The sequence below is a fragment of the Cryptomeria japonica genome, chromosome 8 (assembly GCF_030272615.1).
Source record: "Cryptomeria japonica chromosome 8, Sugi_1.0, whole genome shotgun sequence".
Taxonomy (NCBI): domain Eukaryota; kingdom Viridiplantae; phylum Streptophyta; class Pinopsida; order Cupressales; family Cupressaceae; genus Cryptomeria; species Cryptomeria japonica.
This window is the reverse complement of record NC_081412.1, coordinates 340,267,981-340,290,105: the sequence shown is the minus strand read 5'-3', so window position 1 is coordinate 340,290,105 and position 22,125 is coordinate 340,267,981. Positions and strand designations below refer to the sequence as shown.

The window sequence follows — 22,125 nt, the reverse complement described above, 5'->3', positions numbered from 1 at the left end:
CAAATTTTATCCTACCCAAATAGTCAAGTATTAAAACATAGAGGCTCACAATTTTTACTAGGGGCCAAGGAAAATTATGCAGGTTTCTCCCCCAAAACCTTAACACACTCACAGTTCCGATTAGTTCATACCACACTTTGGTCTAAGGCTTTCATTGCCTCTTCTTTGACTTTGTCCTCCTTTGACTCTGTAATGTCCCTCTTCCCAATTTACACTATTCTTCTCTAGGTTATACTTTCTCAACTGTCAAGAAGGTTTTAGGAGGGGGATCTTCTTGATTTCTTGATATGAACAGCTTGCAATATATGTTAGAGAATAATATTCTAATTACAACATATGTATGATTACCATTAAAAGATTAATTATGAAATATAAATGAAAGAAAAATAGGATAAGAGACTAACGATGATTTGCAAATTAAAGAAACTGTAATTTAAGGGATTGCTACAATGGAACTTAGAACAATTATGCAACATTACTACAACGTAAGTATCAAAAAGTTCTGAGTTAACTTCAAGAATTTCTAATTATCTTGATAGGGTGCCTTAGTAATGGTTCTCCATAAACAAGCCATTTTATGAGGGTGCCTTAACAGTGGTTCTCCCTTTGTCAGTGAGGGTGCCTTACAACGGTTCTGCCTCAGTCAGTGAGGGTGCCTTTTTTGAATGATTCCGCCCCCGGGTTTGGGCTGCTTCTAGTTGAGTAGCTTTAAGGATTGCCTTTTGAAGAGTATGAGGCTCAAAAGCACTTACTAGTCCTTGGGTGGCATCATTCAACCCTTCTATGAACAGGTAGATAAGTCTTTCCTCAGATATCTCGGGGACCATAATAGCTAACCTTTGGAATTCTGAAATATACTCCTCAAGGGTTCCTTTTTGTCTTATCCTTGTAAGCTATTTAAATTGTTTCTGAGGGTGGGTGTGATCAAACCTTTCAATGAGTTTCTCCTTGAAGGCCTCGTAGGTCTTAACGTTTTTATGATCTTGTGTAACTAGGCCATGATGCCACCACTCATGTGCTGTTCCTTCTAAGTGAATTATGGCAAAGGTGATATCATCCTTTTCTATTATGGTACAGAGGGTGAGGTAAGTTTCTGGTTTTTGAATCCAAGAATGAGCGGTGATTTTCCCAGATCCATCGAAGTTGGGAATGGTCATTTTCCCTACCTTGTTTTGTATTTCCTTGTTAGGTTGTGTCTTCCTTTTCCTATGGTTCCTCTTTGGGTTGGCCTTACAAAATTCAGAGAAACTGATACTCCTTTTAATTTCAGGGTCTAATTTTGCATATTCAGCAACAAGTTCTCTTAAGCCCAGGACACGAATTTTGCATTATCTATGGGTGGTTCCTCCCTAATTAGAAAAAGGGGTATGTTTGTCTTATGGGTGGACTCTTGGGTGGTCCTAATTGGCTTGGAGATCTCTCCCCTACATTCCTTGGATTTGCCTTGAGGTTCTTATGGTTGCTATCATGTTTTGTAAGGTCTGGGTAGTTTGTTCCATGAAAGTTTTGAATTCAAGTTCCATGGCTATAGTGGCTTTCCTTTTTTCTCTCTCTAAAGCTCTTAAGGTTCGTTGACTTAGGTGCATCAACTAATTCTCTTAGGTTGGCAGGAACATGCTCGGATACCACTTGTAATGTCCCTCTTCCCAATTTACACTATTCTGCCCTAGGTTATACTTTCTCAACTGTCAAGAAGGTTTTAGGAAGGGGATCTTCTTGATTTCTTGATATGAACAGCTAGAGAGGAGGTCAAGGGTTTCTATGGAGCGTAATTTTTTCCTATGTGATAGCTATTCTTCTTTCGCTTTTTCTATATCTCTTACTTTGTATCAATGGGAGTTTATTTATTCCCACTTTGCAATTCCTGGAAAGTTATGCATCAAGGAGGCATCCCTTCAGTGGGGGTGACCTTTGAAAAGTTGCCACTCTCTATTACTGCTATTGTAACATTTCATGAATATATTACAATTATTTATGCATATTAGTTTTATAAGGTAGTTGAAACATATTATGCTTATTAACCAATAAAATAATAAAAGCTTTCATTATATTATTCAATATGTAGCAATTATGACTTCATCGAAAATACACATTAACATTACTTTATCAGAAAATTGAGGGATATGATAGATTTTTCTTTACCTTTTGAATTATATTGTGATGCCTCAGGAGAAGGTATTGGGGTTTTGTTGATGCAGAATAGACACCCTATAGCTTTTGAAAGCAGGAAACTTAAGGAATAGGAAAGGATATTTTGCATTCATGACAAGGAGATGTTGGCAATAATGCATGCCCTAGCAAAATTCAGGCGGTACTTAATCTGTGGGAGGTTTATTGTAAAAACCGATCACAACAACTTAAGGTTCTTTTTAAGTCAAAGGGACCTAAATGAAAAGCAGCAGAAGTGGGTGAGTAAATTGCAAGCATATGACTTTGATATTGAATATATGAAAGGAAAGAATAACATCGTAGCAGATGCTCTATCCCGAAGACCCCATCTTAATGCAGTGACAACAGTATCAACTGATTGGAAGACTACCATACTAAATATGCTAAAGATACATTTACAAGTGATTTAATTGAGGGGAAGATACAGGATGAAAACTATCAAATTAAGGATCATCTCATCATCTATAAAGATCGAATATACATTGCTTCCGGATCTGTTAAAAAAGAAATCTTGAAAAACTATCATGATAATCCATTGGCAGGTCATCAAGGATACTACAAAACCTACAAACAGATCAGAGAGAGGTTCTCATGGAAGGGCCTTAAGAGGGATATGCTAACACATGTTAAGGAATACATGATATGCCAAAGGAATAAAGATGAGCATACCTTTCCAGCAGGGCGACCTTAGCCACTGCCAATTCCCAACCAAAAATGGGAAATCAGATCCATAGACTTTATAACCGAGTTGCCTAGGGTACAGGGAAAAGATTGTGTTTATGTGGTAGTTGACCGGTTGACAAAATATGCACACTTCATAGCTATTTCCACAGAATTTAGAGCACCTCAAATGGTCAAGATTTTGTTTAGAGAAGTCTTTAGATTACATGGATTACCCTATAACATTGTGAGTGACTGGGACAGCCGTTTCCTCAGTCTCTTTTGACAATAACTCTTTAGACTAGCTCGAATAGAATTAACCCACAGTACCAGTTACCATCCACAAACAGATGGACAGATTGAAATAGTTAATAAATGGTTGGAAGGTTACCTACGAAATTATGTCACAGGACAGCAAAATGCATGGGTCAAGTGGCTCCATTTGGGAAAGTATTGTTATAATAATACTCATCATATGTCTATAGGGATGAGTCCCTTCAAGGATTTGTATGGATACACTACTACATCTTTTGGAGACTTGATTCAGTCAGAAAGTCAAGTTCCAGGAGCCATAAACTTCATACAGGATAGTATGGATATAATGAATGAGCTTAGGGATAACCTACTCCAAGCTCAAAATCAGCAAAAGTTATATGTAGATAGGAAGAGAATAGAGTGAACTTTTGAAGTAGGAGATATGGTCTTCTTGAGGCTATGAACCTACAAGTAGTCATCACTCAAATCCAGTGGGGTAGAAAAACTTAAGCCTCGCTTCTATGGTCCATATAAAATAATAAGGAAAATCGGGGAGGTGGCGTATGAGTTGGATCTACCCTCAAATAGCAAAATTCGTAATGTGTTCCATGTCTCCCGCCTCAAAAGGGTATTGGGACAACATGTCACCCCATGTGAAGAATTACCCCCACTAGATAATGAAGGGAAACTGATTTTGGAACCGGAGATGATACTCAATGTAAGGGAGAAAAGACTAAGGAGTAAAACCATTGAAGAATACCTGGTAAAATGGAAAGGCCTACCCATCGAGGATGCTACATGGGAAGGACTTGAAATATTTGATCATCCCAGCTTGAAATTGTTTGAGGGCAAGCAAATCTAGGGAGGGAGGACTGTCATATCCCTCAATTTTCTGATAAAGTAATGTTAATGTGTATTTTAGATGAAGTCATAATTGCTACATATTGAATAATATAATGAAAGCTTTTATTATTTTATTGGTTAATAAGCATAATATGTTTCAACTACCTTATAAAACTAATATGCATAAATAATTGTAATATATTCATGAATTGTTACAATGACAGTAGTAGAGGGTGTTGACTTTTCAAAGGTCACCACCACTAAAGGGATGCCTCCTTGAGGCGTAACTTTCCAGGAATTGCAGGGTGGGAATAAATAAATTCCCATTGATACAAAGTAAGAGATAGAGAAAAAGCGGAAGAAGAATAGATATCGCACAAGAAAAACTTACACTCCATAGAAACCCTCGACCTCCTCTCTAGCTGTTCGTATCAAGAAATCAAGAAGATCCCCTTCCTAAAACCTTCTTGACAGTTGAGAAAGTATAACCTAGGGCAGAATAGTGTAAATTGGTTTACAATGCTTTGCATGAAAAATAACCTGGTATCAACAGTATGGCGGAAGATATGTCGATGGAAGATACAAGGGTGTGGGACCAACACCTCTATTGGACAATTTTTTTGACCTAGAGTATATTGGTACATGTTGCTCGAAGGAATGTTAGAGAAGGCCACTATACATGTGTGCTTGGCTACAAGGCTTGGAGATTAGAATGAAACATGAAGAGGATCCTAGAGAGATAAAGTGAACGACAAAAGATAATGACGATGGCTACCGAGGGAAACTGAAGAAGAAACAAAAGAAGCTAGAAGTCAATCACCAGGTGAAGAGGAAGGTGAAAAGACAAAGAATCAAGTTGCACATCCCAGGGAGGAAATCAAGTACCCATGGCAGAGAAGTGGTACATCCAAAAATTGTAGTATGGACCCCAAAAAGCAAGCACGAGAAGTTGAAGGTGGGAAAATTCCAATGGACTCTGAAGGTACAGCCAATGAAATTTAAACTTGCTTGTAAAAGTAAAAATTTTAAGGAGTATTTGCAAAAGGAAATATTAAGTGTGGGAAAAGATAGGTACAAAATAAAAAATAAAGGGTTAGGCATTAGTGAAAAATGAAAACAAAAAGGATATTATAAAGTTGGGAAAAGAAAAATTATGTGGGGTAAGGAAAAGATTATTTTATAAAAAATTGTTGCAATTCACCCTAACCGTAAAAGTGAAGCGATTTAATAAGTATTTCCATCCGACCATTTCAACACAATCATGCAGAGAAGAAGAGCAGTGCCATCCTTGCAGGTCGTACAAGTCCGTACAACGGGTTCACAGGACAATAGCTAGCCATTTAGTTTCATACGGAATTGCACCACATGCATACCCGTACACTACTGTATGAATCCGACGGGGAGGAAAGAGTGTCGTACATGACTGTACGAAATTTATTTAGTCACACACAACACCCAAATCCGTATGGTTCTGTACGGAAGAGAGACATCGTGTAGAAAGGGGAGGTACCGTACGGGCTAGACATCTCGTCTCAGAGGCAGGGGAGGAAGCGTACGATTTCGTACGGAGTATTTAGTCTGATGCGGAGTGGAATTTCTGTACACAAAACCGTACCTTCCGTACGAGGCATCAAGGCATAAGGGAAAAATTTGCCAGTATCAGAGCAAGATTGGAAGGAGTTTGTACACGAAATCCATACGACAGGAGGAAAGAAGCAGAGAAAAATCTGTACGGTGACCAAAGGGGGAAGGGAATTCTCGCACTATTCCGTATGGACAGATAGGAGGAAGTTCGTACAGACAAGCAAGGAAAATTTCGGAGTTTGAAAACACGTGGCAAAATCTAGTTTACCCAGGAAACGGTTGCAGTAACGGCTTTGTCAAGGAATTCTACAAGTGGCAAGACAACCGTGCAACCGCAGTGAAGAAGTGTTGTCGTTTATAAATATGTTGAAGATCAATTTTGGGAATCCTCAGGACGACAGCAGGGTGAATTCGACACAAGCAGGGACTGTGGCCACGCCAAGTTGTAGCAAAGGAAAGAAGGTTCGTCCACATGTCCAGAGGGATGAACCAGTTACCATGCATTCCTTAGCTTGGGAAGGGCTGACTGGAATTGAGTGTAGGACTTGGTGGGAAGAGACCGATGACTCCAACGTGATCAAAATGAACCTGAAGAGAGTAGGAGTCGATAAAATTATATTCATGCTTGTGTACAGCATGAAAGATTTTGAGCCTGCGTTGAAAGCGATGCAGGCAGGATACAATAGACATACACACAGGTCCATGTTCAAGTATGGCGGCTACCACATTACCATTTCTTCTTTGCCACAGAGTTTGCTCATGTATTCGAGATCCCCAATCAGGGGAGTGCAGTCACCAAGAAGAAGATGTCATTAGAACAAAAGCAGTAGCTGGTTCGCCTAATGTGTCGAGGGGATTTGACACAAGAGGAACAAGACAACATTTGGAAGTCAGGAAGCAACCGTGGGGTGAAGAGGATGTTCCTGGCCTATTCAGAATGGCGCTGCATCATGGATATTATCAAAAGAAGATTGACGGGGGCAAGCAGAGGATCGAATATTGCTGTATGGATGTTGTACCTCATGAATGCAGAATGGTACACTGTACAATTGGGCATCATTCCTGTCAGAGTGGATTCGGGAATGCCTTGGCCTACACCACGAGGCCTTCTACATGTCTCACCATGCCATCGCCATCTTTTTGGAATCCATACGGACCAACATGCCGACAGACAAAAGAGGGAATTTGCAACCACTTCGCAGAGTAGAGCCCTCTAATCTGTCTATCTTTTATTGGGCTCACTTGGACACCATGGCCGCTAGTTGAGAACCTTAGAGGAAGAGATGATGGCAGGATGTAGCATAGTCTCCCAGCACGAAAAGTGAGACTAGCGAGGAAGAGGTCTTCGAGGCATCCTCATCAGATGGGGAAAGTGCAGAGGAAGAGACCTTTCATGCGGTGCGCGCAACAGAGGACGTGGAGGTCATCGGAGAAACACCAGTGGCGGAAGGTGTTGGGGAAAATTCTCAGATGATAGGAGCTATCACTTCCACATTACCAGAAGGCAACTAATCTATGGAGATCCAGCGCATGGGATGGGGAGAGTTGACAAAGGCGATTGACGCGGTCGACGTGGAGGCATCACCATCACCGCCAGCTAAGGTGACCCCACGTGGAGATACAACAGCAACACAAATGAGCCCCACGAGAGATACCGACCACTAGGAGGAAACAATCGACTCATGTCTTCTAGAGACATTGGGTGCACGGGCGGAGAACCGGCCAAAACTTCCATCTCCACCTGACGGTAATGGCGGTGACGACGGTGACAGGATGGAACCGCCACCTAGTGGAATGGAGGGTGCAGGAGGGGGCTCTCAACAGGAAGAGGAGACACTGTTGGTACAACACACAAGCGAGAACGCAGGTGGTGAGGAATCCTCCTCTCCTCGGGATGAGGAAATTGTGGTTCGATTGGGGAAGCCCAATCTAGAGGACCCGCTCGGTACCATGTAGCAATGCGCATCCCAGCTGGAAGGGATGGCCAAGTACTTGAGTGATGTGGGGAATATTGTGAAAAACATTGAAGTTGGTTAGGACCCCAAGATTGCTAGAGTGGCAAATTGGCTCCTCTCTTTTATGAAGGAAGATTATGAGGGGGAGTTCTTCCATTGCTTCACGGCCAAGGGATGGCCGAAGTCAGAGACCCAGGAGATGATGTACGCATGGACGGGTAACCTGGTGGTGATGGAAGGACATAGGGTGCATGCATTTCTACAGGGGATGGAGATTGCATTCCGCGATTTGGTATGAAATACCCCAGGATGACAATGGTCAAGGTGGAATCTCTCACTGTACAGCGTGACCAAGCCTTACGAGAGGCTGAGGCTACCAAGAAAACATTGGGCACCCACATCCAAAAAAGCTAGGAGCAGTTGGCTCAGGAGCACTCATGAGTGATGGCCTTGGAAGAAACCGTGGCCAAGCATGTTCAGGAATTGGATGTGAGTGGCAAGCAGAAGGCAAAATTGGCGGCCAAGGTGGCGGAGTTGGTGGCTAACCTGGCACAACGGGAGGAGCAGTTGTGCGGACATGGGGAGGAAACATAGAAAGCACATGAGAAGGTGGTCGAAGCTGCTCACATGGTGAAGCTAGCGAGAGAACGAGAGATGGCAGCCACTCAGCGTCTCCAGCAACGTGGGGGCACTTCCTAGTCTTCGGTTCTTTCAGGGACACCTTCTCATCCTTCCCAACATTAGTTTTTTTAATTAGATTAGCCTTGTTCTGTTTCAGTCGTCTTCCAGACGACTACATTTTTGGGGGGCTGATGATAGGCAAAAAAGTGGAATAATATTTTTTGTTATGTAATTAACTGGCCGAAGGGGTTCCGTAGGGGTAGTTGGCAGTTGCGGTAGTCGGTACCTCCGCCAACTGCCAAGTAGTATAAATGTGACTATAAGGAACCCCGCAGTAATGATTGTACATCCATTTTACTAAATGCAATAAAAGAAATATCTTTCTGGCCTATGTGATTCTGTGATGTTCGATTAATTGCTTTATGAATACTGTCTGTATATTTCCATTTTGTTGCCCTGTAATTCAAACTGACACTAAAGGGAGCACACTCCCCTCCTTGTCCTTCTCTTGTTCTTGTCAAGAATCACATCACCTCCCAACTCCTCTTGGTTGTTTGTTGTTAGTACATCAACTGGAGGTAACAAGTCTTCTTTTTCATTGAGTGTTGAAAGTTCAAACAAACAGAAATTTTCTAATTTGATCATTGAGTACATTTCAATACATGGTGGCAAATCCAAGAGAAAAGCTTTCTTTCCCACATGTTCCAGAATTTGAAAGGACCATACCTTAACTGCTTGAACTTCCTAGCTTGACCTTGGAGGCTAACCTTCCCTAAGTACAGCCAAACATGATTAACAACTTTGAGCCTGTGCTTTATCTGATGTTGACCATTTCACTTCTTGTACTTAGCTTGTGACTCCTTAGTTTCTACCGAACTTGGTGATGTATTTGCCAAATTTTGTCAATGAACTTTTTGGCCTTGTGGACCTCAGAATCCTCATTCCCTGATTTTTTGTGTGACTGTCTCATGGCAACATCAAAGGGAACCTCAATGACAAACTAGTTGATGAATGGACTGCTGTGTTGTAAGAGTTTTGAGTATATGGCAAGTTTCATCTTATGACTTTGGATGCTTTTGATTATACCTTATCAAGAGCTGGAGTAAGGGTCGGTTCACCACTTCTGTTTGTCCATTGGACTGAGGAGGAAAAGTAGTGTAGTGTTTCTAGTATGTGTCCATACTTTCCTATAGTGCACACCAAAGTTAATCCAAGAACCTAGCATCATAATCTGATATTAGGCTTTATGGTAAACTAAAGTGAACACACGAGTACAAAACAGCTCTGCCACCTCACTGCCCTTAAATATATTCAAGGAATGAGCACACACATCTTACTAAATGTATCCACCACCAACAATGAGTAATCATGCCCTCTCTTCGACATGGGAAGACGCTGTTAGGGGTTATGATGGGAGTTTGGACCTAGGATAAGATGACTGGAAAAACACTTTCTTGTTGCAATTGCAATCTACTTTTAAGTTATTTTGGCACTTTCTTAAGTTCTTCTTGCTTATCTACTTTCTTTCTGTTTATAAGAATTTGAATCAAGAAGACTATATTTGCAATCACCACTATTGGAGTAATGTTTCTTATATAGTATCATTGTCTGTCCTTGATTTGTATTCTTTGAAAATTAGTTCTCCTTGACTGTAAAATTTATTTGCGACGGTCTGCTAAACTCCTGTTGTTGCTTTATTGAATTTCTTTTATTTCTTTGATCTCAAGATTGCACTCCATATTGGGATGCCTTGCCCATGTTTAATGTTCGTATTGACTTGATCATTTTGAATGAAATTTATTATTAGCAGGGAGAAAATCAATGCTTATGGTTTATTCTGTAGGTTTCGGATCTCGAATTGTCTCATTTACCTAAACTGGTCAATTGCAGCTGTATGGCTTTGCATATGCAGGGCCATTTGGGCATTTCTTGCATAAGTTAATGGATCGCATCTTCAAGGGAAAAAAGGATACAAAAACAATTGCTAAAAAGGTAATACACCATATAAATGTAGAAAATGTATATGTAAAGTCCTTGCTTCACAAATTTCTAGTTTGTAACTATTTTCGATTTGCTTGCAATTTATTGTACTTTCTTGATATCGAGTTTGTCATTTTTTTAGTCAACTATCTCAAATTGAATTTCCTGAATAGCTCATCTATGGATATTTCTGTGTACAATAAATTAGAGCCTGTTTTGTTAGCTGATATTTGGAGTTGGGATTTGAATGTTTGTTCCTGCAAATGTTGTGTGTGCTCTATGTTTTCAATTTTAAACTATGTTTGGAACTGGATAAGAATGTTATATGCTAATAAATTAGAATGATCTTTCAGGTTGTGCTGGAGCAGCTAACTTCTTCACCATGGAACAATATGTTTTTCCTCCTTTATTATGGATTAGTTATTGAGGGTATGATTTTAACTCTAAATAAGAGTGGAGAAATCCTTTTTGTAATATTAATGCTAAATTCTAACAAAGGATGGATGTCATAAGTCAGAGGTATAGGCAAAATAAACTGCTCATGAGAACACACCTTTAGTAATAATTGCAACTGTCTTCCTGTTTGAGTTTATGAGTTTTTATTTCTCTCAAATTTCCAGTAATTGTGCTACTAGAATGTTTATGATAGAGAAAATGAACTGCACATGAGAAAACATCATTGATTCACCTAACGTTACATTCTTCTTCCACAGCTTGTGTCTCTTCGAGAAGATGAAAATCGGTACCCTTACCTGTTTTATGCTCAATTAATATATGAGCATTGTTTTACTGCTAGATGTCCACTAGATGTTTACTGATTTTGCTACTAGAATGTTTATGATAGACCAAATAAACTGCTCATGAGAACACCCTTAGTTCAACTAAAATTGCATTTTTCTTCTAGTTTGTGTTTTTCTTAGAAAAGGAAGAATCAATATACATTTTAGGATCAGTTATTAGATGAGCATAATGGCACAGTTAGGTTTCCACTGTTTTTGATATTAGAATGCTTATGTTTCCTTTATAAGTATAATGTAGAAAAAAGAGATCTTCCCTTTTTTTATTTTATTGAGTGTGTTTTGGTAATTAATTAAAGGGTTTCAATTATTGGTCACCCCTGCTGTAATGCCACCAACATTAACCTTACATCGTTAGTACTTCAATTTTGTGAAGTCTCATCGATAGCGTTGGAATAGAGACTTCGAATGGGCTAGTGATTTATCAACCAACGATGACGGAAGATCGATCAACTGTGTTAATACCGTAAAGTGAGCAAATAGAATGAATCAATGTTAAGGGAGCAATCATGATAATTGTTATCGTTGGTGCGCAGTACTGACAGAATGTACTATGAAAGGCACAAGTTGATTGATTAATCGCAGCGATTACAATATCAAGTGATGTGATTCATACTGCTAAGTCACCATACGGTGATGTGAATAAGGGAACGATACCATGAAAGGAGGAGGAGACTCAGAACAAGGGCAATAAATAGTTTGGAATGATGTTAACAGCGATTGGTATATGTTATTGACTGTAATAAGAATTAATAAATAACGATAGCAAAGAGGGTGATATTAGCAAGTCGAAAGAGTCACTAAGACAACTAGCTGTCACTAATTGATAATGTTGATTAAGACAAAGATCCTAAATACCGATTATAAATTAAATTATATCGGTCTAGTAGTGAATAAGACTAATCACTATGGCATGATTAGTATAAAAGAGAACTGATTTACCTTGTTATGAATAAGTGCAACTAATCATATGGAGATGTGATTAAGGAAAGACATTACTTTTTGGAGGCAACCATTCAAACACATTCCGGCAGCATCAAATGAGTTTATCCCTTTATTTCTTATCCAGTTTGGATTGCTCAGATTGAGCATTGCCTTCAGCACACAAAATGGTTGCATAAGGAACAAGTTCAAAATCAGGGAGAGCACCGAATTGTTGCATGCTTCTACAACTATATCAGAAACAGCATCTTTATGCATTGTTGCAAGCATATAACTTAATACCAGGAACATCAACATATCATAGTAAGGTGATACCAATATCTACCTCTGCACGTTCCCATTGACATGTCAGACACAGCAACTTACATAGCTTTATAGCTATTTTATAAGGAACTAAATCCAGACATAGCATCATCAAGAGATTGCAGATTTATATCTATATACTAGAAGGATATTTATATCAATAAATCCAGTGAGAGATCAAGATTCCTTTGCATGTTTACTCATCTTCAAATCTGAGACAGCAAGTAATCTTATTATTCTACAAACCAAATAATTGTGCATATATATTATAGTCTAAGTTACCGGTTCTTTGGGTATGGGCTTGGGTCTGGGTCCTGGTTCGTGCCTGGTCCTGGTCCGGCCCGGGTTTGACCTGGGTCCTTACCAGGTGGCCGGGTTCCTTGTCGCAGGACCCACAGGGAACCTGGCCACTTGGGAAGGACCCGGGTGGAACCCAGGTCGAACTCGGGAGGACCCGGGTGAACCCAGGCCCGTGGGTTCCCAAAAACGGGGCCCACGGGTCAAAAAACAATAAAAACCAATAAAAAAGTACTTTAAAAAATAGTTAATTAATAATTAAACCCTAATTCGCCCCTTTATGATGCATTTCATGCATCAAAACATTCATTCAACTCATTTTATTTGCATTTTTGAAGATTTTTTCTCTAAAGCCGGGTTTCTTAGTTTTTGCATTTTTCTTCGAAGGTAGAGACTATGAAGATGTGAGACACACATAAAAGGCATAGGAATCACTGGAGAAGGAAGATTTAGCCATCAAAGGTGAGTGAATCTGAATTTTTTACAAGTTTTCAAGAATTTTTTTAAGTTTTTTTCAAATTTTTTAATTTTTTTAAAAGTTTTTCTTAAATTTTTTAAATAAGTTTTGTATATTTTTTTACACTTTGTATGCATAGTATGGGGTTATAATGTCGAAATTTTATCAATTATTTTCAATAATGTTGTGTTTTCTCTTTTTATTTTAGGTGCATTATTCATATAATCATACATAATGGCTGAAATTGGAAGTGCAAGTGCAAGCTCTAGTTCAATTGCCAATGCCCGAACTGAAAATAACCCCTTTAAAATTGATCAAGATTCACCACTTTGGCATTATACAACAATGATCAAGCAAGTGTTTGGTGGTGGGGGTTTTGTTTGGAAGTGTAACCATTGTGGCACTGAGTATACCAGCTCATACTATCGAGTGAAAGGCCACCTTTGTTTCATCCCCGGGCGTGGAATAAAATTTTGTAAGGGATCAAATGGCAAGGGGCTGCCAAAAGCTCTAGTTTTGGAATATATTAGAGAACAAGAGGAAGCTGATAGGAGAAGTGGCAAAGCAAAGACTGATTATCCTCTTGTCCAATCAAGCTCGAAGACTACGAGGCCTTCTAGTAGTATTGGCTCCACAAGACCAGCTAGATCGCATCCTTTCATGCGAAAACCACCAGTTGCTCCACTAGAGAATCAAAATGTTGTGGCTTCATGGAAAAGAGGCCCATTGGATACTGCCTTCAAAAATGAAATGAGAGAGATTGCAAATCAGAGCATTGGGTGTTGCATTTATGGCAATGGGCTTCCTTTCAACCTTGTTAGATCACCTTACTTTCAGGACATGGTACATACCCTTTGCAACACACCTTCTGATTATGTTTGTCCAGGGTATGAAAAGGTGAGAACCACCTTGTTGGCAAAGGAGAAAGCATTCGTAGAGTCACAGTTGAAAGTCATCAAAGATACATGGCTGGAAACAGGTTTGACCATTGTTTCTGATGGATGGAAAGATTGTAAAAATAGGCCATTGATCAATGTTATAGCAATGTTCCCTAAAGGGGCAATGTTTTTGAAAGCGGTGGATTGTGAGGGGCAGGTGAAAGATGCAAGTTTCATTGCCAATATCCTCATAGAATGCATTGACATGGTGGGGCCTCAAAATGTTGTCCAAGTCATAATGGACAATGCTAAAAATTGTAGGGCAGCGGGGACTATAGTTCTGGCTACATACGGTCACATCTTTTGGACACCATGTATAGTCCACTCACTCAATTTAATCATGCAAAAGATTGGCACACAAATTGATTGGATGAAAAAACTGTACGAGGAGGGCGAGGAGATTCAAATGTTTGTGACTAATCATCATATGTCACAAGCCATTTTTAGGACCTTCTCCAAGTTGGAGTTGTTGAAGGTAATTACTAATTTAAATTTTTAATTTTTTATAATTGATATATGTTGTGTATTTTTTTATGTCATGTTAGGTAGCTGAAACACGATTTGCATCTCACACACTCGTCTTAAGACGACTTATGAAGGTGCGAGAAGCCTTGAGTTCTATGGTCATCAACGGATTGTGGAGTGTATGGAAGCAGGCCCAGACAGAAAGAGCTCTAAAAGTAAGAGCATTGATCCTTGATGAGAAATGGTGGGATAATGTGGAATATGTTTTGAATTTCACTGAGCCCATCATGAGCATGATTAGGTATGTTGATACTAATCGCCCATGTTTGGGTGAGATTAATGATGGCATGGATTGCATGGTGGAGAAAATAAGAGAAGTAATAAAAAGAAAAGTAAATGACCCAATGAAAACATTTTTCAAAGTTGTGCAGAATATTATTGTTGACCGTTGGAACAAGATGACCAATCCCTTACATCTCTTAGCATTTGCTTTGACACCAAAATTTTATAGTGCAGAGATGCTTGCAACACCAAGGAGGGTACCACCATATAGAGATGCAGAGGTTGCTTCTGGCTATAGAGCTGCCTTTAAAAAGATATATCAAGATGAGGAGACAAGAAATGTTGTCATGAAGGAGTTTGGCCAATTTTTATCCACAAAAAATCATGATGTTGTAGCTCTCAATGCTAGATATGGGATGGATGTTGATGAGTGGTGGTATGTACATGGTCAAGGCTCCGTTTACTTGCAGCCTCTTGCAATTAAACTTCTCTCCCAAGTATGTATCTTTTTATTTTTTATAGTTTTCCAATTCCATTTGATGCTATCATATTTTTATTTTATAATTTATAAATTTCTAATAATGTTTTAACTTTTAACAGGTTGCAAGTTCTTCTTCAGCTGAGCGGAATTGGAGTACATACTCCTTCATCCACTCAGTCAAACGTAATCGTTTGGGTGCAAAGAGAGCTGAGGATTTGGTCTACGTACACTCCAACCTTCGTTTGTTGTCACATAAGGACCTTGAATATAATGTGGGTGCAACAAGGAATTGGGATCTAGCCCTTGAGTGTGCTGATTTAGATGCTACAGTTGCACAACTTGCCCAACTCTCTATAGACGAGGCAGCTATGGAACTTGAGAGAGACTTGGCTAGTGGGTGTGACATTCCATTCGATAGTGGTTCAATTGATGTTGGATTTGAACCACTTGATGACCTTGGGCTTGGGTTGGATGGTTCAGATGAAGATGAATATGGAATTTAAATCCCATAGATGGCTTGTAATTTGAATTTTTATTGTGTCATGACATATTCACATTTTGAAACTTGAATCAGTTGAAACTTGAAACTTGAATATTAGCTTTTTTGCAAATTATGAATATGATATTAGACTTAGTTATTAGTTTATTGATAACATTTGCGATATATGGATATTTATTGGCATTGGCAATTATGGATTTATGATTTATCATTTATGATTTATGTATGGAAAGTCACATTGTATTTTTTTTTTTTGTATGGATTGTATATATTGAAGATATGTATAATATATGTGTATATATATAAATTTATAATTAATATATGTATGGACGAACCCGTACCCGTACCCAAGAAATTTTTTTTTGTCGAATCCGCGAATCCGAACCCGAATCCGAACCCGAATCGGTAACTTAGATTATAGTTATATCAGAGATAGCATCAATATCAGTTATATTTCATAATTAATACCATTTGCAAGGTAATATCAGCATATAGTCAAGATTATTAAGGAAATAAATCTCTTGCAATTAATCTTTTCGAGTTGGATGCCCCTAATTCATAAGTTTTAAAATAAGAGGGACATTACACCTGCCCTCCATGAATTCTATACAGTACTTGGAAAGAGTTGTGCAATTTCAGACAGGGAGACACTAAACAAAGGGATGATGAAGACAGTTTCCAAACAGTGCGAAAGATCTTTAATACAACTGAGCATATAGCAAATCACAGAAAGGCAAAAGCAGAAAATATAATAATTAACATTGCATGAATAAGATGATAAAAATAGTGCTATAAGTTGATCTCATAGACAAAGAGAAATGCCATAAACCAAACAAACAGCTGCCAGAAGGAGCCTGAAGAGATGAATTACGCCTTGGCCTCATCGTGCTTCAAAGACTGGCTTCATTATTATCTAAGAATTTGACTCATTCAAACCTTCATCCTTACTCTTCCTAGGAGAGGAAAGAGCTAGAAAGATATGAAGAGCCGGGACAATCAGAGATTGATAACATTAAAAAATACGAAGTTTTCAGAAATTCCTTATCTTTTGTAGATTTCATGATACTATTCAAGACAGGCCTTACCAATGCTCACAAGATTTTTGTTTAGAGTTGGACGGACCAACATCTAAATGGAGGACTAAATATCACTCTTCTGTTCCTCAAGAGTTTCTTTTTCCATAGAAATCTTATTAAATTAAATTTTGTTTTATTATCGATTTAAGCTTGGATTTAATAGATTTCAGCTAGATCCTAAGAGGCTGATTTGAATTTTGTAGTCTTTGGCCTGGACTTCATTCCATAGAATCCTTGTCAAAGGTTTAGATTCTTATTTTTGAATCATATCAATTTAAATTTGAGTTTGATCTTGGGGAGGACTATCATAATAATAGATACTGAAATAGGCAGATGGCATATACATTCAAGATAATAGATTTGAAGAGGAGGTTCTACTTTTAAATATGTTTGAAACTAGGTTTTCCTTTATTCTTTTCTGTTATACACATACCAAATTTGAGTCAAATTTCAAGCCAAAAGACATGCTTTATTGTTTGGAAGCTATTCTTGAGTCCTTGTTACTAGTAGTTGTCAATGCGGTCCTTCTCAATTTTAGTAAATGCCTTTGCAGTGCTTGTGAGAGAAGGTTTTCAAGCATGTTAGGCAAGGTGAATGCATCTTGGATACAAGGAAAGGTAGTGAAGTGCCAAGGTAGGGAATTAATGATTGGGGCTCCTAGAGCACATCTTGATCAAGGAAAATCATTTTTGGAGATTTCAAGTCAAGGAAAGGTGCATGGATGATGTGGAGCACTCATTGGGGAAGAATAATGAGTTTCATTGACAAAAAGCAAGTGAAAATGGTCTTCAAGTTGACCTAGGCATATTCGAGCTTATTAGTATTATTTTAGTAAATGCCTTTGTAGGGCCTGTGAGAGAAGGTTTTCAAGTATGTTAGGCAAGGTGAATGCATCTTGGATACAAGGAAAGGTAGTGAAGTGCCAAGGTAGGGAATTAATCGTTGGGGTGCTTGGAGCACATCTTGATCAAGGAAAAGCACTTTTGGATATTTCAAGTCAAGGAAAGGTGCATGGATGATGTGGAGCACTCATTGGGGAAGAATAATGAGTTTCATTGACAAAAAGCAAGTGAAAATGGTCTTCAAGTTGACCTACGCATATTCGAGCTTATTAGTATTATTTTTGGGGTGAAAATCACTTGAGTGGGAAAATTGCACTGCCAATGATGAATCAGAGTGTGGGAAATTATTTAAAGCAACTCAAAAGAGCATTTTTCACTTCAGAAATCAAACTCAATCAAATTAGAAATAGTGATGCTTAAGTGGCTAGGGGTGCCCAAGTTGAATTAAGTATCAAAATATCACTATCAAATCAAAATGAAAAAGTGAAAACATGAAAAAATAACATTCCACCTCTCTATGGTGCCTAAGATGACTTGACTATCAAATTCTAAATGAAAAATTATAAGAAAGGTGACATTTTAAACCCCAAGTTTGCCTAGACACCAAAATGTCAAAATGTTAATGAAGAAAAAAACCAAAATGTGTTTCAAGTGACGAACTTCACGCCAAGATGGATGAATGCCAAGTTGTCAATGAAGGATTAGAGGAAAAAGTGTCACGTCGTCTCCTAGGTATGCCTCTAGGCACCAAAGTGTCAAGACACATGAAAGCGTAACATAAAGAGCATCATTTCTCCCTAGCATGTGGTCAAGAGTTTCAAGGTCAAGTTTCGACATGAAAATATAAGGGTTAGCATCTCCAAAGGGTTGAGTAAAAAAGTGAACATTAAATTATAACAAAAAGTGCAACAAGGATCCAAACGCATGCCTCTACATGGAGAAATCCAAGTTTCATCTACAAAATGCCAAAAGATGCTATTGGGATAAGTTTTGTAGCATCTTCATGACAAATTCTTCAAGTCCAAGGATCAACACTAGTTTTCATTATTCTAACATTTAGAGTAGTTGTCATGGTAACCTTGTCAATTACTCCACTTTTTGTTCAAAGGTTGATTGTCTAATTAGTTGACAACAGAGATAATGTGAAGCGTTCATCAGAAGGTTTAATCTTCAATGTCTAGGCTTTATAGATTCAAGTCACCAAGATGGTTTGGAGTGTTATCAGTTTCAAGGTATCTTTATAGGATCTTCGTGATTAGAACAAGGAAGCAAAGCAAGGAGCCAACACTAGACTAGTTGTTTTTAACTCGTGTCACCACTTTTTTTGGGAGGCAACTATTCTTAGAAATAATTTTAAGATCTATTTAGAGACGTTCCATTTTTTCTATGATTTCTAGGTCTTTAAAATAGCATATATTCTTATTAGACATCCATTTGAAGATTTCTAATTTTAGTTGATGTTTTGGTGACAATGTCATGCCCCTGCCTTAATAACATTTGCCTCACCATCCAGATAAGTTTAGATGTAGAAAATTGTCTTATTAAGACTTCATGATTTTCCATGATCTCGGGTCAAACGAATTAATATATCAGGCAGTAATTATCTTCATAAAGTAGGGGCGCATGCAACAACTCTAAAATTAATACATAAACCTAAGTATCTATAGCGACCCATATATGACAATAATAATACAATGAATATATTAAGGGCTATACAAAGCTTTAATAATGCACATTATTAAGCAATAATGGGGTGCGATTACTACAATAGTTCATTAATTAGAAGACAAATCGGTCAACATGATAATCAGTTATATAACGACAATTAATTATATTACAAATCATTGGCTATATGATAGCAAACCAATTCATATTCTAATTGAAGCATTAAGAGACATACAACAACTAACATTAAACAATAAATTCATTAAAAATCAAAGAAACGATTTGATATTGTAATATCCCCCTCAATTATTTCAGCTTACAATCAACACAAACATCCATTAGGGTTAGAAAATGAAATCCAAATACTACTGAAAGTAACCCTTTCCACCTTTTGATCACCGAGAGCCCAATCTGGGAGGGTGAGAGCATATAGTGTTGAGGGGATCGTTAGATGCTAGAAATTGAAATTGATTACAAACTTGGGCGGCAAGCCAACCCCTTCCACTTATACAACGGGAGATGGAAATTCTGAAACTTCCTAGCAGTAAACCAGCCAGGAACAAACCAAACAACTGAAACAACAATCACTCTACTGCTTATGCAGCGGGAGGACTAGAAATGAAATTTTTTATCAACTCCACTGCTTATTCAGCAGGAGGACAACATTACAATCAACTCAACCGCTTATTCAGTGGGAGGACAGTGTTACAATAGATAAGAAGGCAGCAGGCCAACCTCTTCCACTTATGCAGTGGGCCAAAGAACAACAATCCAAGTATATAGCTGTTAGTACTACTAATCAGCTTTACAATGCAAACATGGATTACAAAATTACTAGAATCACTGTCCAAACTAGGCGGCAAGGCCAGCCTCTTCCACTTATGCAGTGGGACTAGGAGAGATCAAAGAAATTGTTGTTACTACTACTACCAGCATTACAATATGAATCATAGTAGATAAGAATGAAGAATCAAGTGCTGATAACAAGTCCAACTGCTGCAATAACAATAGGAAATCACTCCCCAACCAACATAAGCTACTCACACCCAAAACTTTCCTTATAAAGAACTATGCAATTCTGAAAATCACTAACATGCACATAAAACACATAGACCAACAAGCTACGGACACCCAAATTTGCTCATAACTTCTCCAAATCAACTCCGAATTGCACAAAATCAAAAGCAAATGAGAGATATAACATAGACAACACAATTAGAACCTCAAACCTACACCACGAACACCACCAACAATCTGCACGCAACCCGAGGCAGTCAAGGAAAGGTATGACCCAATTGGAAAGTTCGACTTGCTACCAAAAATCCAAATCAGCCTTTGACAAGATACAAATTGGTGAACTTCATCGCCCAAGGGGTAGGAATAGATGGAGCCAATACCCAGAACCACATGTCAAGCACACGGGAGCCACGAGCAAAAAACACCTTTAGCACACACGAACTAGCAACATAAAAAACTCATAAAACACTCCACATTTCTGAAAATGAAACACAAATTTGCATCTCTATCCTTCAATCCGCTCTCCTGAATGAAGAGAAGACTCAAGCTCAATTAGTTGCTATCTCTCAAGCAAGAAATCCAGAAAATGCTAGGAGGTATGCTTTCCCTGAAGCTCAATGTAAATTTCGGCAGCAATTCGTTATATTTTCTTCATGGATGCCAAATGAGAAGCCAAGCTCTTATATTTATAGACTCAGACATTCACATTCATCTTCAAATGGCATCCAAATTCTCAAACTCTCATTTGAATTTCATTTCAAATCACCACATGACTGGCGTCCCCTTTCTAGGCACAAGTTCGCACTTTTCCCAAGGTGAACACATTGCACATAAAAAAACATTAAAACATGAAATATTCCTCTTTTTAAAAATGCCAACTGACTTAGGAAAATAATAAGTTTTTAAGTGAAGGTATTTTTCCTTAAGTCGACCACACCAACAATTAAATATTAAACTTTAATATAAAGTATTAATATTTAATAATTCACTTGTAAATCAATTACTGATAAAGCCAAATTGAACCATGAATCGTGGCGTTGCAAACCATCAAATTGAACTGTACTGGGGCTCAATACCGAACTGCTAAAAATGGAACTGCCAAATGTGACACTTGCTAAAATAGTTTCTCTTCGAAACATAATGCATGTCATACCCCTGCGAAGCCTTCAGAAAACCTAGAAGGAATCCACAGTTAGAATCGTAGAATTCCTACTAGTCAAGCATCAAACAGGCCTCATAGACCCCCTCAAAAGTAGGAAGCCCTAATTTCTGCTTCTAGTTAGCCTACGGGTCTCCGAAATAGGCTAATGGCCCATTGAAAATTCTCCTCACTGAGAAGGGGACATTACAGATATATTGAAAGGGCACCTTCCTGAGATGCGATCTACATTAATGTTAGTTAAGGTGTAATTGAGGAAAGGTCAAGGGACAACCCTTGTGCAAATCATTGGCCATAACAAGAGACACACCTCTTCACTCGGTGGGGGGGATATTGATAGCAAGATCAATCTCCAAGGGAAGGCATCGAAAAGAAGCATTGACAACTAGCAGTCATTGTTCAATAATATCACCATTGAATCAGATCAGGAGATTCATACCGGATAAAACTATACAACATCAAGGAGAGGATCGAACGTCACTGCTTGTGGTAATAATTGGTAAGATGTATCTCACCTAATGACTATCTGTAGATTACATAATGCAGAATATTATGAGTAAAAGAACAATTGAGCTATAATATGGAACACTGTATTAATAAATATATATCAGGAAATACTGCCAATAATTTATATTGGTAATAGTTAAGAAATCAGGTTAATGCTTAATTATTTCTGCATTTGTAATACTTTGAAAGTTAATATAATAAAAAATTTGATCCTTGCTCTTCTGCTTATACCTACGTGGGATAGGGGGTTTGTGTAGGGAGAGTCGGAGTAATCCGGTCACAAGATGGGTAGATCCCAATATGGGTAAGGTCTTGTATTCCTGAAACTTTG

At 38.3% G+C, this 22,125-nt stretch overlaps 2 protein-coding genes across 3 annotated transcripts in view; both read left to right on the top strand.

Moving 5' to 3' along the window:
- LOC131078919 (peroxisomal membrane protein PMP22) overlaps positions 1–22,125 on the top strand; it is an 84,799-nt gene that overhangs the window by 4,579 nt on the left and 58,095 nt on the right. For both annotated transcript variants that reach the window (XM_058016761.2, XM_058016767.2), the window contains exons 2-3: positions 9,978–10,079; positions 10,421–10,496. In XM_058016761.2, the coding sequence (XP_057872744.1) occupies positions 9,978–10,079; positions 10,421–10,496 (178 nt within the window). The remainder of the gene's footprint in view (positions 1–9,977; positions 10,080–10,420; positions 10,497–22,125) is intronic.
- LOC131078913 (uncharacterized) lies at positions 14,682–15,614 on the top strand. Its single transcript, XM_058016748.2, has 2 exons — positions 14,682–15,045; positions 15,149–15,614. Exons 1-2 carry the CDS (start codon positions 14,725–14,727, stop codon positions 15,530–15,532), a joined length of 705 nt encoding a protein of 234 aa, XP_057872731.2. The 5' UTR covers positions 14,682–14,724; the 3' UTR covers positions 15,533–15,614.